Raw genomic sequence first — 15356 nt, forward strand, 5'->3', positions numbered from 1 at the left:
CAGATGCTGCTGATATAAGCTCTGGTTACCATGAGTTTTGAGTTGGATTTATAAAAATTTGATTTCCTGGCTTTATCTTGTATTGCTAAAATACTCTAATGAACAGAATATTTTTGGCCTGTAGAAAGCCGAATTATTCACTTTGTTTTAGTGCATCTCTTGCTTGATTGTTGCTACCCGCAGAGTGACTCAGTTGTTTTAATGCTTTATTCATAGCTTAAAAAAAGCAAAATACTGGATTTTATAGACGTGGATTAAAGTTGTGAATCATTATATTCCATTCTGTTTGTTGTTATTATGCATTAGTCATGTTCAGTGGAATGAATTATATATTGAACCTTTCACAGTAAGCAATAATCGCAAGATAAAGAATACAAGAGTACCTAAGAGCATATAGTAGTAGAGTAGATTCCAAGGTAATGGGTTGTGATCTTTCTTTAAGTTATGAAGTATAGCTTGTAGTATTCCAATGTTTTCCATACTTTTGCCATGGTTTCCAATGACTTGAAAAACTTTGTCACCCCACCATAATAGGCACATGTATTTTCATAAGTAGCTAGATTTTAAAATATAAAAAAAAGCCATGTTTGCATTTACAAAAAAATTCTAATAAAAGATTTTGTACAGTTAGTGACTGATGAGTTTTACAAATTTCATTAATGTTAGGTTGAATTTGAGAAAATGCAATTCAATTTTCTTTATTAAGCATTTTTAAAATCTCCGTTGTCACAAGCGAAATGCAAAAACTATTCTCACCACCACAGTACATAAATCCCATTTTCAAATACTTCCCACTACATAAACATACTTTGCTTTTTGTAAGCTTTCCTGGACTGTCCAAAGAGACATGGACGTGCTGACAAAGTACATGTGTACTGAAGTGACTTCAGCTGTAAGTGAAAGCTCTTGTTGCACTTTATGCAACTGTTGCTACGGTTCTGCCATTGTCCAGAAACGGCCCCATAAGCTTTATGACCACAGTCTTGGAAAGTCTTTCTCCCGTGGGGCGACTGGGATCCTTTCCTAAATAAGGAGTGGTCTTGCACATGTATGTTATCAGCATGCCCGAGTCGATTAAACACAAGAAGCTCTGCAGTCTACTTGTGACCTTATGCTGTAGGAAGATAAGTAAATAAATCAAGGTAAATAACATGTGTTCTACCTTTTATATAAGTAACATATGAGTGTTTTTCATGTAAAGACCATCACAATATGTGATTACAAACAGGACTTTGCATGATACCTTGGCGAGCTCTGTAAGCCCTGCTTTTTCTTTGAAGGACATGCATGTGGCAGACCAACTGGCAGGATGACGCCTGACCTGTTGCTGCATCCAAACAGTGCCATCTTTCTTCTTTACACCTGGTGTAGCTGCATTGTTCATATGTGTGAGTGGACATTTCTTGTGGGGAGGGCTTCTGTTCTCTTTCTCCGATGTAGAACCCTCATCCTCATCTGAGTTCAGCTCTGTTATAACACGTCTTTATTTGAAAACAGTAAAGAAGCAGTGTCACATCGGGGGAAGCGTGAACGTGACTAAGAGACTTCAATCTTCACACATTATACACTTCTTGTCTACATTTTGTCAATTATTACTAAAATATGAAAAGCTTTTCTTTTTTAGTCATGTGTTCAACAATTCCTGCCTCACATTTCTGTTCATCCTACATTTATATAGATCGTTGTAGACACGGAACACACATGAAACGTATGTACTCCAGATGACGATATATTATTCACCCTCTACAATTCCATGCACCTCACACCCAGATAAACACACTTTAGCTCTGAGAATCTTCTCTGCGACTTGAGCTGTGTCGGTGGTGTGGGATGGGATTAGCAGGCTGCTTGCTGCTTGTGCTGATAGACACATTTACAAAACAAAAGACACTGATGAAGTGGTGCGAAGAAATTTAAGGTGGTCTGGGATTACAAGTTTTTTCGTAGGCTTCAGGGCTTCACGGTGCATTCTGGAACAGGTGTTTCTACCTGAAACTCTGCTCTTCAATATAAATTGCACTAAGAACAGATTTTTAAACACTTCTCTGGCAAGCTGAAAATATTCTGCTCTTGATACTGTTCTAGTTTTCATTTGAACCTAAGATCCCTGATTTACTGCAGCTTTATGCTGGAATTGAAACATCAGAATAGCATAAAGAATTATGGATTGCATTTAAATTATTTAAGCCATCACAGATGATTTTGTCCACTTATTGCAAATTGAAAGGGGCTGCTGTGTTGTGCCATATTCTCTTTGATCACACAACTTTGTGTGCACAGAGAATCCTACTTTTTTGAAGTTTTGTTTTACACTCCTTTGTAAGCAGGCAGTTTTTACCTGCAGTTGTACACGAATCATAAGCACTCAATTCTTCGCAGACTCATCACAACCAAAAAGTAAAAATAAGAAGAAGAAATGCATACAGTACAATTGTATAAAATATTAAACTTAATTGTAATTTATTTTAATAGAAGTATTCTTAGGCTAATTTGAAAGCCCTGTTGTAGATTTGTTTTTTCTATATTGAAAGCTGAAATTTAAATCAAAAACATTAAAAGAAATAAATTTTCTTGCTAACAAAAAGTAAAAGTCAGAACATTATATTCTTGATACCCCTTAAGAAACCGGTGTGACTCACAGAAAATCATCCAGCATGTGCACTCATCCAGAATGTGTTTCACTAAATATCCGGTTTTATTTACGAATATTGTCTTGTCCTTTTTTATATAGCATTTTAAACTGTCCATGTATTAGGATAAAACAAGTAGATGTTGAGTTGGAAAATGAAAATGTGAGTTTTAGTTGCTGCTTGCTGTCAGTGAGCAGATTGGAGAAGTGGCATCAAAGTCCAGTAGTGGACCTGCATTGTATTTACACACATCACCTGTTGTCACAGTAATGGATGCAGGCCTACTCTATAGATATAACCTCTGTCTTCCTCAACTCAGACTCTGTATTTTTGTTCATGACCTTGTGTCATTGTGGATTTTTATATTTCTCTTTTCAGTTGTCAACAGACTTTAAGAATGTACTTAATATTGTACTTAATATATGTGTTGCATATAAATGTAAATGAAAAAAAAGAAAAAGACAGCCTTGTGCCTGGTTGCCAGTGCAGCTCTTTGAGGTATGTAATAATGGCTTATCAGTAGGCCACTACAGTTACGTGAATGTACAGGCGCCCGAGTCATAAAGTGAGCTGACATTCTCTGCATATTGAGTGTAGAGAAGATATGGTCTCTTATGATTTTTTTGCTGATGTGCATTGTTATGATTATCAAATTATTTTGAAACCTTTGTTGAAATGTATTGTATACGTTTCGATCCTAGAAAGACATGATGCCCTTTACGTTGTTGGTGCACTAGATGAAGCAATGGAGCTTAGAGGCATGAGATACCATCCTATTGACATCGAAACTTCAGTAATAAGGACACACAAGAGCATCACTGAATGGTAAGCACAGAACCCTTTTTTATTGCTATCAATTTTCTTTGCTAAGTTTGCAGCTTCTTGAACCGCTTTCTTTTCCTACATTAATAAAAATATGATATGAATGAGTGATCTTGTTTTTTACCACATGCTTTGAAATTTGCCAAAGTTAAAGCACTTGATGGTTAGTATTATCTTTCCAAATGTTCTTTACTAATATGGTACTGGTGAATATCTTTTTAAATGAATGACCTGTGCCACAAATGTGTGGTCTGATTGTTGTGAAGAGGAGTATGAAACAATAGGGGATAGATATATATACACACACACACACTAAGGGGCTTCGCCCCCTGCTCGTCTCATTTGCCAACCTCCCTGCCTGCGCTACGTGCCAGAAACTTCACGTCTCTGCTGCATGCATATGTGGATTTTATTTTCACCAAACAACAAAACTTTTAATTCTCACAGATAGGCCTCTTCATTGGAAAGAAACACTACTTTTCTGTGATGGCAACATGAATTAGACGATCTACAAGTCTCTGACTTAAAGTTTAAAGCCAAACAATATCTACATACTTCTGTCATATCACCTATGTCCATATATTCAATCTCTTTTCGCTTTTACCTTTTCATCAACATTGCATTGAATTTTGATTCCATGTTTGGAATTACATCGTGACAACGTAACGTATAACTGCCCATGAGTGAATATCATTTCTTTCTCTGTACACGAACTGTGTCTGACGATAGCATTCCCACACATGAGAAATGATTGAACCGTGTGCAGGGTTGTGAATGTTTTAGATGTGGGCAGGACTTTTCCAAATCTCTTTGCATAAAGTCTTGTCTTTAATTCTCACGGATACTACCTCTTCATTGGGAAGAAACACTACTTTTCCCTGATGGCAACACAAATTAGACGATCTACAAGTCTCCGAGTTAAAGTTTAAATTCGAACAATATATTCGATTTCTTTTCGCTGTTCCGTTATTTCACCGTGTAACAATTTCCATTTGTTTGCACTAATGCGATCTTTACTATCATTTTTTTGAGACTTTCGAATTTTCATACTTCCATTATCTCTAACCTGCTCCGCATGTGTATCGTGCCAATGTTTTTGAATTCTTTACAACATCTACTTTGTCTTTTATTGCCGGTCCCGGGCGTGGTTAAATCTCTTGGCACAAAGTCTAATCTTGCGGGACATGAAAATGTCTCTCTGAGAAAGTCACGACTCGTCCCAAGATTTTTTTTATTATAATTGAGATATATATATATGTGTGTCGATTGAAACCCAGTTAGCAGTACCAGTTGAGACAAGACAAGAGGAGGGTTGTGCGGAATCCTGAACTAATTAAAAGAAGTTAATGGGAAACAACCATTAGTATACTGGTAGTCCCCAAGATGCTAGAGGGTTCCTCAAGGACAGCTGACAGGATTATTAGTATATAATTGAGAGAGATATTTCCACACACAAAAAAAGAATTAACAGGAAAATGACAGAAAAGAGTTAAGAAATGTTGAAAAAATGCTGTTTCTAAATTTCTTATGAATATGTCCGGACTGCAGAATAAGAGACGAAAATAAAAGACTAGCTAATAAAAAACAGATCAGTAAAATGATTTACTGATTATGAAATTGATTGGAATAAGGGACTGCAGGAATAGGGACCCCAGGACTGGGATTTGAAACCACTGATTTAGAGACTATAAGATAATATTTTTGAAAACTGGCAACATTCTGTGATGATTAAAGGCATTGATTCTCACAGTGTTCATTTTGACAATACAATCTGAATTACTTTTAGTCTTAGTCTTCTGACTAAATTACATTTTAGTTTTAGACACATTTTAGTCATTTAATTATTGTTAGTTTTAGTCTCATGTTAGTTGACAAAAAATAAAGTAACTTTAGTTGTCTAAAAGTAAATTAGTCAAACGGTCACAATCAGATGGATATCTTGTTTCACATTGGAATATGCAAAAAAATTTAGTGTACCTCTAAACTATTATACTAACATGTACACGAATGAGCCAAACCACATATAGTAATTATTGAACATAAAATGAAGAGGGATTTACTCCAAAAGCTCTTGATCAGATATATGGCAGCTCTGGTCTGTCATCACAGTTTTCTGCCCTTCAACACATCTTAGTTATGCTGCTGTAAGATTTTACCAAAAAAGGCTAGACCAAGCAGCACACATTTAATTTCAGCACAGGGTTTAGAAGTAATGAGATCATCAGTCCTATCCACTTATTTCTTCCAAAAAAACATCAAGTCAAGTTTTGAAAGTCCCCAAAGTCTTACTGTCTACCACACCACCTGGTAGCTTATTCCAAGTGTCTATCGTTCTTTGTGCGAAATTTACCCTTAACAAATTTATAACTGTGTCCCCATGTTCTTGATGAACTCATTTTAAAATAACAGTCTGAATCCACTGGACTAATTCCCTTCATAATTTTAAACATTTCAATCATGTCACCTCTTAATCTTCTTTTGCTTAAACTGTATAGGCTCAGCTCTTTTAATCTTTCCTCATAATTCAACCCCTGTAGCCCTGGAATCAGCCTAGTCGCTCTTCTCTGGACCTTTTCTAGTGCTGCTATGTCTTTTTTGTAGCCTGGAGACCAAAACTGCACACAGTACTCAAGATGAGGCCTCACCAGTGCATTATAAAGGTTGAGCAGAACCTCCTTGGACTTACACTACATACCATGCTATATAACCTAACATTCTGTTTACCTTCTTAATGGCTTCTGAACACTGTCGGTATGTTGATAGCTTAGAGTCCTCTATGACTCCTAAATCCTTCTCATAAGGTGCACTCTCGATTTTCCGACCGCCCATTGTGTATTCAAATCTCACATTTTTACTTCCTATGTGTAATACTTTACATTTACTGACCAGTCACTAGGTAGATGTGCTCATTACAATCAAAGAACGAATGTGAAGCTTCCGTTCCTTTATCAGGAATGTGTGGAACTCTGTATAAAAAACAGTGAATCCCTCTGTCATTTCATCTGCTGTAACAAATGCATGACACTAAAAGCTAAACAGTTAAAACTCACATCCGAGGCTGTGCACATCTGATTGTGCTTTCAAAGCTGCACAAATCCGTTTCTTAAGCAACTAATAAAGGTATTAAACGCAATAATAAAATCCATTAGTAAGCACGTTTTCCTCAATCGCACTTGACACATTAGTATTGCAGGGTGAATGAGCGCCAGAGGTAACGGTATTGGCATTGGGCAAGTCACCACTTACGTACTTTTGCATGAATCTCAGGATGGCATGCCTCTAGAAGCCTCTCATGTTTGAGGTGTTCTTTCCTGTGAGCTTCATTCCACATGGCTTGCACTGGGTTTTATTTTTGCCAGTGTTGTAATTAAAGTTGGTCCATATGTCTGACCACTTTTTTCACCTGAGAATCATGTTAGCCCACATAGTGGAGCAGGATTCTGGCTGATGTGATGATTTCCTGATGGCACCAAGACTAATGTTACCCAGTTACAAATGTGCATACAATGTTTTTTTTTTTTAAATTGCACCACTGTATTCAACTCATTATTAGGTGGCAGACCGTGTCATGTTTGACAGAGGTGTGCAAAAAGCTTCACAGCACTCATGGTCCAGTTGTCTGTTTCTAACACTTTCATTTTTTATTTTTCATCCACTATGATTTTAGAAACATTCATCTTAGTTTTCATCGTTAAAGGCACATTTTTATTTAGTTTTTGTTATGTCTTTGTCACAGAAAAAATGTTGTTGATGAGTGTTTTTTGTCAACAAAATGAACATCGGATTCTCAAAACCATTCCCAGCTTTAATGCTGCTGCATACATCATGCTGACTGGGCATCACTAGCAATTTTCTTATGGCACCTTGTCTGGTAAATCCTTGTCACCTCACACACACTCGTGCCTACATTCAAAAAAGCAGATCCATATTACTAACTGAGAATGGTAAACCGGATGGCATGGACGCAGTTAACCGGATGGCATGGACGCAGGTACATGGCAATGGGACCATGAGATGTACTACGCAGGCGTGTACAGCGCATGTCTCATAAACCGCAAGCGAAGTCGTATCCACCGCGCACGAAGGAGTCACGGCCCAAGAATGAAAGAGGTCAACTGACGTGAATGAGAAATGAAGCAACAACGCGCCCATAGCTAACGACTAACGACACAGCCACACACAAAAGAGGATTCTCCGCTGCAGCCCAGATTCAAACGGAAGAGGCTACGGAGGCCCCACAGGTCCACAAAGATATTACGGAAGGCGCGGGAAAGTACGAAAGGCAAAGGCGCCTACACAGCATAGTGAAACCCGACATAGTACGGAAGGCGCAGGCGTCACCGCCATATTGTGCGTGGCACTACTGCGGAGTGAAGGCGCAGGCGTCACCGCCATATTGTGAGTGGCACTACTGCGGAGCGAAGTTAGGAATAATGTGCTGCTTGGGATTGTACAAACCACTGAACACTTTACACCAAATTCAAACACAATACAGCTCAACGATACAAACACGAGCCCACCTGGATAAGATCAATGAACGCAGGCGCCTACAACGCGCGTCTGAAACTGCGGAAGCAAAGCAGGCACGGGTTCAAAACGAACGAGCTCGACTGACGGATATACAAACACGAGCCTGCCTGGATAAAATCAATGAACGCAGGCGCCTACAACGCGCGTCTGAAATGCCGCGGGCAAAGCGGGCACGGCTCCAAAACGAACGAGCTCGACTAATGTGTTTCAGGATACCCAACGCCGGGGGTAGGAGAGCGAAGCGAGCAGGGGGCGGAGCCCCCTTGTATTTAAACTAATAATTGATATCAAAATTTGCAGTCCTAACTAGATTTTAGATGTTCATTACGAGAGGAATAGCTAGGGAACAAATTAAGCCAGTTCTAGTTATGATAGGGTGACCGTAGTTACACAGCAAAGAGAAATCTTACAGACACTTAACGAAGGTAACCCTAAATCTGTGTTGTAAAGCTTCTGTTTCTTTGTACACACGCAATGTCTTGTGGATAGCTGTATCATTACTTTGGTTCACATAAAAATTTGTAAATTAACAAAGTCCATTTTTTCTTTTTTAGTGCGGTGTTTACCTGGACCAACCTTCTAGTTGTGGTGGTGGAGCTGGATGGATCAGAGCAGGAGGCCTTGGACCTTGTTCCTTTGGTCACTAATGTCGTTCTGGAAGAACATTACTTGATCGTTGGCGTAGTGGTAGTTGTGGACATTGGAGTGATCCCTATAAACTCTCGTGGAGAGAAGCAGCGTATGCACCTCCGGGATGGATTCTTGGCAGACCAGCTAGATCCCATATATGTGGCCTACAACATGTAGCCTCTCACATTTAGGCTTGCATTGACTATTCTCTCTGTACATAATGCAAAACAATTGTGGTTTTTACTTCAATTGTGCAGAAAAAAAGGAAGGATTCTGCTAGAACAAAATTTAAAGAAGCACTCTGGATTGACAAGAACAATGTGAAGTTATTCATTTTTTTATGCCACTAAATTTTAACACAAAGACACTGAACCCTTCACAGATTTCATTTAGGGAAGGAACCCCACCGTAGAGTGTATTTGTTGCCTATTTGGATATTACTGCTTTTTAAGTACGTGTGGCTTTATATTTTTATGTTACGTATGCTGAAGTTGCTCATTATGTTACCAGTCCTCTAAAACATGGAGGTTTTTAAAATATTTACATTCTGTTATGGAAAGGAAACATTTTAAGTTGTTTACTATTTTTAAAATGTAAAATGTTGCATATAGAGACCTATTACTGATACGGGACACATGCTTTGTCCTGTCATAATATGAAGAGGTACGAGGTGTTTTTGCTTCTGCGAAATTCTTTTTCCAGCCCAGTTCTTCATTCACAGGTTGGCACATCAGGAATCCCTGAAAGCCGCCGTCCATTTTTTCCCCTCCCAGTGTCAAAACAGTGAAATGTTTATCTCTCAGTCTTCACGTGTTTTATATAGTTGTACTAGAAAACACTACGTTACTTCATATCATGTAAGTATGTAAAAAAAGAACTTTTAATTTATTTTGTTCTCTTTAGAAATATATAAGAGTACACATTCAAAAATGATTTACTCTTGAAATATTTGCTAATATAAAACAAAGTGTTGTATTATCTTGAGTGAATAGTATCACATCAAGTATATAAAAATATATATAAATATATATATATTTAAAAAAAGAAATCAAAGAAACTCCTAGGATTCACCAATGAAAACCATTTGAAATGCAGTACTTCTCACTTGCATGGTGCCCTTGGTTTGGTTTTTGGTAGATGAACCTTTTGTTTGGCAGTTGTTCACAGACAATGGCAAGTTGCCTTGATGGTCCCCGTCACCCCGAGATATCATGGAGCAAAAAAAAAACAAAGCTGTTGGTGGGAGCTGTTTCATGGTTGTGGAGTCCACTTGTGGCATGGTGACTACGGTCATTATTCCGATTTGTGCTGGCATGCTGGACACTCGTTTGTTGTTTTAAAGGACAATTTGGCAAGAAGCGATGTTGTCATGCGTTGTAAAGTGTTGTAGTCTTGCACGAGGGGGTCAGTAAGAAAGAAGTTATTTTTTGGATCAAAGAAAAAGAGGCCTTTATACAAATGACATTTCACCTCTGGACTTAACGTCACGTGAAGAAAGTGTAGTTGCATGCGAGGCACTGAATTCCAGCACAAATGAGGCAGCTATAGAGTGAAGGAAGGAGCGAGCCCAAGATGAACGGGAATTGGCAGCCTTTTTCATTTGCTATGCATTACCTAAACATGTCTGCACATGGCCTTTTATCTCAGAAATTTCTGTGTGAAATTTTGAGTTTTATTTTTTTTAATGTAACTTTTGTTTAGTTTTTTTTTCGCCAATTACTTTTGTAATCTTTTATTTAAGAAAAAAAAAAAAAAAAGCTGTGATTTTTATCAGAAATTATATCTCGGATTTAGAAGTCAAATACTGTTGAAATCATATCTTGCTACTAACATATCTGAACTACTGAAGTTTGCATCGGACCACTTAATGGTGTACTGGATTCAACTACAGAAAGGAAAACCTGCAGGAAGAAGAGCTCCACGGGCACAAAATGGCCTCAAAGTGGCAGAGATGGGCTCAGCCGCCGGGCACGTCTGCAGTTGGCCACATGTTTCTCAGCATCCTAGCAGACCAATGAAATCCTTAAACCAGGAAATCAACTTTGGGTAAAGCTGCACAGGGAAAATGTATAAGCGTGGGAGTTACTCGGACCCTCCTCAGTTAGTAGTCACCCATTAATGATTTCCATGCTGTATCATGGGACCACATTTTAGATATTTGGATAAATGCATGTACTGTACAATAACTTCTCTTCCATCGAGTGATATTAGACCACAATCACATTCGTGCCCCTTGCCCACTTTTTTTTTTTTGGTATTGGCACGTATGCCTTCCCGTTTCCAGCTTAACAGATGTCTTCTTCACGAGGCAGCAGGTCTTCACAGATTCTTCTCCTTGGATCTGTTCCTAATTTCAATTAGTCAAGTTTCTTTTTTTTAACGTCCACATTGACACGGTTTTCTGTGGAAGACAAAAATTACTTAAACTTTTAAAATTCTTAAACAGCACGTGCCTGTTTCCAAACGTTGTCATCCAAATAAACAGCAGCAGTTCCTTATTGTGTATCAATGTGTGATGTACTTAAGCACCGTCTCTTTGGATTGAACAATGAACCCTCGTTTTGTTCGAGTGTCTGCATGTTGGTTGTAAATAATTGCTCACTCCCAGAAAAACACCACATCTGTATTTCAGACTTCTGTTTTGGACACTTGAGCAGAAGCGCTGAGAAGTCGCTCTGAGCAGCAAGCATTCTGGGTGGTCTGACGGGGGTTTATGGCGCTTGCTGCTTCAGTCCACTTGTTAGGACTTGCTCGTGTGTTTAAGCCGTTTTTTTGAAGATGCTTATTATTTGCAGTTGGGAAGGGTGCCTCATGTCATGGTTGAGTCCACGTTTTTAAAGCTGTTGGTGATTCTTCATCATTACTTTTACTCTTGTCTGTCATTTTGAGTTTTATTTTGACAATTTTCCAAATCCAGTCACACAAATGGTGTTCATGAAGCAATGGACCCAAAGTAGACCGGCCAGCGCCTTCAAAGGATGTTTCTTCTTTCTGTGCAGCAGGCTCCCAGTATTCCTCCGTTACTGACCTAACCCCACTGCAGCCTACCAGTATGAAATTTATTTATTTATTTAATTTTTTTTTTCTTTTCTTTTCTTAATGTGTGACTGTCCTGTGTGTATGGTGTTCGATTCTGTATCCTTGACAGGTTGTCGTGATTTACTTTTCTTGTATTGTTGCAAAACATGGAAAGATCAAATGTTACGAGTCCAGGAGGACTAAGCAATAAAGGATTGTCCTGTATTAGAATTTGTACTGTAGATAAAACCATGCATCAGAATGTACAAAAACTACAACTGGTAATTGTGTTGTGACCTAGTGCTGTTTAAAGTTGGGAAACAAATTACAATCAGACTTGATGCACGTGTACGAGAAGAAGGCAAGTACACGACCATTCTAGAAATACACAACAACTCGAAAAGAAACAGAGTCCTCATGGTGCTTGATTATTATATATAATCCTGCTTGACACTTTACCCAAGGGGAAGTTTTTATCCCTTTTATCAGTTGAATGTTAGCAGCGTTATTTCATTGAGTCTGTGGATTGGTTGACGAACTTTCATAGACTTAACCAATTGCAATTGAGATTTTTTTCTGCGCAACAGGATAGCAACCTTTCTTGTATGTTAAACCACCAGTACGCTTTGTACATCTGTGATAACGCCTGTTTTATATTCAAATGAACAAAATAAAAGCTTTTATTTTTGTTGCTCTGAGAAACACTTGCTTTGCTTCTTATTTGTGTGCAGGTGCAGATGATTCTGGGATGTTGATGTTTGTTTCCTTGTACCAAGGATACGCTTATAGAAGCGGCTAAAAACCGTGTGGGTTTAATGAGAACAACCACACCAAATGTCTCGAGAAAGCAGCAGATGCCAAACACAAATGCTTTAGAGGTCAGTTGACCAGTGCACGCTGAATCCTGACATGCTGGCTGCTCTGGCCCTGCTCCATACCCCAGACACATTCAGATTAGGTGGACTGGGGACTCCGCTGAAGCCAAGTGGGAACGTGCAGTTTGTGAATTTACTCGGCAAGGGATTCGTGTCTCGTCTAGGGCCTGGTCTAGTTTACAGCCCAATGCTGATGACCTCATGCAAAAATATCAAGAAAGTTCAGATTATCTGGCATCATGTTTGGACCTCTTACAATCGATAAAGAAACTAGAATCTCTTATTGTAGAAGAAAGCAACATATTAATTAAAGAAAGAAAATGTATCCTCTGCTAGGACAAGTTTGAGTTAACCTCTTTGTTTTTAGAAACCAGGCAGGAGGAAACCTGTTCATTCATCTTTAATTATCTTCTCAGCAAACGCAGAAGAGGGAGCATTCATCACAACAGCCTGTTACAGAAAGATTAAAAAAAGTAAGAGCAGAGTTGTGTTTTATAAACAGCTGGATTTACAGTTAGGTCCATAAATATTTGGACAGAGACAACTTTTTTCTAATTTTGGTTCTGTACATTACCACAATGAATTTTAAATAAAACAACTCAGATGCAGTTAAGTGCAGACTTTCAGCTTTAATTCAGTGGGGTGAACAAAACGATTGCATAAAAATGTGAGGCAACTAAAGCATTTTTTTAACACAATCCCTTCATTTCAGGGGCTCAAAAGTAATTGGACAAATTAAATAACTGGAAATAAAATGTTCATTTCTAATACTTGGTTGAAAACCCTTTGCTGGCAATGACAGCCTGAAGTCTTGAACTCATGGACATCACCAGATGCTGGGTTTCCTCCTTTTTAATGCTCTGCCAGACCTTTACTGCAGCGGCTTTCAGTTGTTGTTTGTTTGTGGGCCTTTCTGTCTGAAGTTTAGTCTTCAACAAGTGAAATACATGCTCAATTGGGTTAAGATCAGGTGACTGACTTGGCCATTCAAGAATTTTCCACTTCTTTGCTTTAATAAACTCCTGGGCTGCTTTGGCTGTATGTTTTAAGTCATTGTCCATCTGTATCATGAAACGCCGCCCAATCAATTTGACTGCATTTAGCTGGATTTGAGCAGACAGTATGTCTCTGAACACCTCAGAATTCATTCGGCTGCTTCTGTCCTGTGTCACATCATCAATAAACACTAGTGTCCTAGTGCCACTGGCAGCCGTCACACTGCCTCCACCGTGTTTTACAGATGATGTGGTATGCTTTGGATAATGAGCTGTTCCACGCCATCTCCATACTTTTTTCTTGCCATCATTCTGGTAGAGGTTGATCTTGGTTTCATCTGTCCAAAGAATGTTTTTCCAGAACTGTGCTGGCTTTTTTAGATGTTCTTTAGCAAAGTCCAATCTAGCCTTTCTATTCTTGAGGCTTATGAGTGGCTTGCACCTTGCAGTGCACCCTCTGTATTTACTTTCATGCAATCTTCTCTTTATGGTAGACTTGGATATCGATACGCCTACCCCCTGGAGAGTGTTGTTCACTTGGTTGGCTGTTGTGAACGGGTTTCTCTTCACCATGAAAATGATTCTGCGATCATCCACCACTGTTGTCTTCTGTGGACATCCAGGTCTTTTTGCGTAGCTGAGTTCACCAGTGCTTGCTTTCTTTCTCAGGATGTACCAAACTGTAGATTTTGCCACTCGTAATATTGTAGCAATTTCTCGGATGGGTTTTTTCTGTTTTCGCAGCTTAAGGATGGCTTCTTTCACCTGCATGGAGAGCTCCTTTGACCGCATGTTGTCTGTTCACAGAAAAATCTTCCACATGCAAGCACCACACCTCAAATCAACTCCAGGCCTTTTATCTGCTTAATTGATAATGACATAACGACGGACTCGCCCACACCTGCCCATGAAATAGCCTTTGAGTCAATTTTCCAATTACTTTTGAGCCCCTGAAATGAAGGGATTGTGTCAAAAAAATGCTTTAGTTGCCTCACATTTTTATGCAATCGTTTTGTTCACCCCATTGAATTAAAGCTGAAAGTCTGCACTTCAACTGCATCTGAGTTGTTTGATTTAAAATTCATTGTAGTAATGTACAGAACCAAAATGAGAAAAAAGTTGTCTCTGTCCAAATATTTATGGACCTAACTGTACGTAATAGTGTTGATTAATGTATACATTTACACTGATTGGTTCATTGGCTTAACACCCAAATGACTTACTGAAATAAAAATCTTATTCAATCACACTGTTGTTCTTCTTATATCCTTTAGGTTCTCTGCATTTGTGACAACTGTCCAGTCTTGTTGTTTGCAGGACATCTGCTGATCTCTTAATCATCTCCTGGTACATTTAGTGTGTGACATCAACCTTCTCCTGGTACATTCTTCTCTTTTATTAACTTAAACGTTCCTGTAGTTGTCTTCATGACATTTCTAAAACACATGCTTATATATTATCAATATACACTGCAGAGCAAACTACTTAACTATTGTTACCTCCAAATTATTATCCTCACCGATCTGCAGAGTGTTGTAGTGCCAATAAAATTGCTTTCCGTTTACAAAAGCATCACTGACATGGGCGCACACAACATTATGCCACACCAGCTTACAAGTTCACTTGTTTTCACCAAAAGGTTGACCAGTTTCCCCCAATTTTTCGCTCAGGTCTCACCTAGAGGACAGGTGGTAGATGTGGCAAAGCACCAGCTTTGGACGAGTCGACAACAGGGTGCTGAGTGAGTAAAAGTTGCACTGATGTTAGCTTTGGATTTTTGTTTAATGGCCTCATAAAGCTTCATATCAAAGACAATTCTGCTCGACTGTGTACAGCACGTATTGGTCTCCTATCTT

At 38.7% G+C, this 15356-nt stretch overlaps 1 protein-coding gene across 13 annotated transcripts in view; it reads left to right on the forward strand.

Annotated features, from left to right (window-relative positions):
- Positions 1–12332, forward strand: part of dip2ca (disco-interacting protein 2 homolog Ca) — a 559093-nt gene extending 546761 nt beyond the window's left edge. For all 13 annotated transcript variants that reach the window (XM_051929039.1, XM_051929043.1, XM_051929041.1 and 10 more), the window contains 2 exons: positions 3332–3455; positions 8537–12332. In XM_051929039.1, the coding sequence (XP_051784999.1) occupies positions 3332–3455; positions 8537–8789 (377 nt within the window). In that variant the 3' untranslated portion in view covers positions 8790–12332. The remainder of the gene's footprint in view (positions 1–3331; positions 3456–8536) is intronic.
- The last annotated feature ends 3024 nt before the right edge of the window (positions 12333–15356 follow it).

The sequence above is a fragment of the Erpetoichthys calabaricus genome, chromosome 6 (genome assembly GCF_900747795.2).
Source record: "Erpetoichthys calabaricus chromosome 6, fErpCal1.3, whole genome shotgun sequence".
NCBI lineage: Eukaryota > Metazoa > Chordata > Cladistia > Polypteriformes > Polypteridae > Erpetoichthys > Erpetoichthys calabaricus.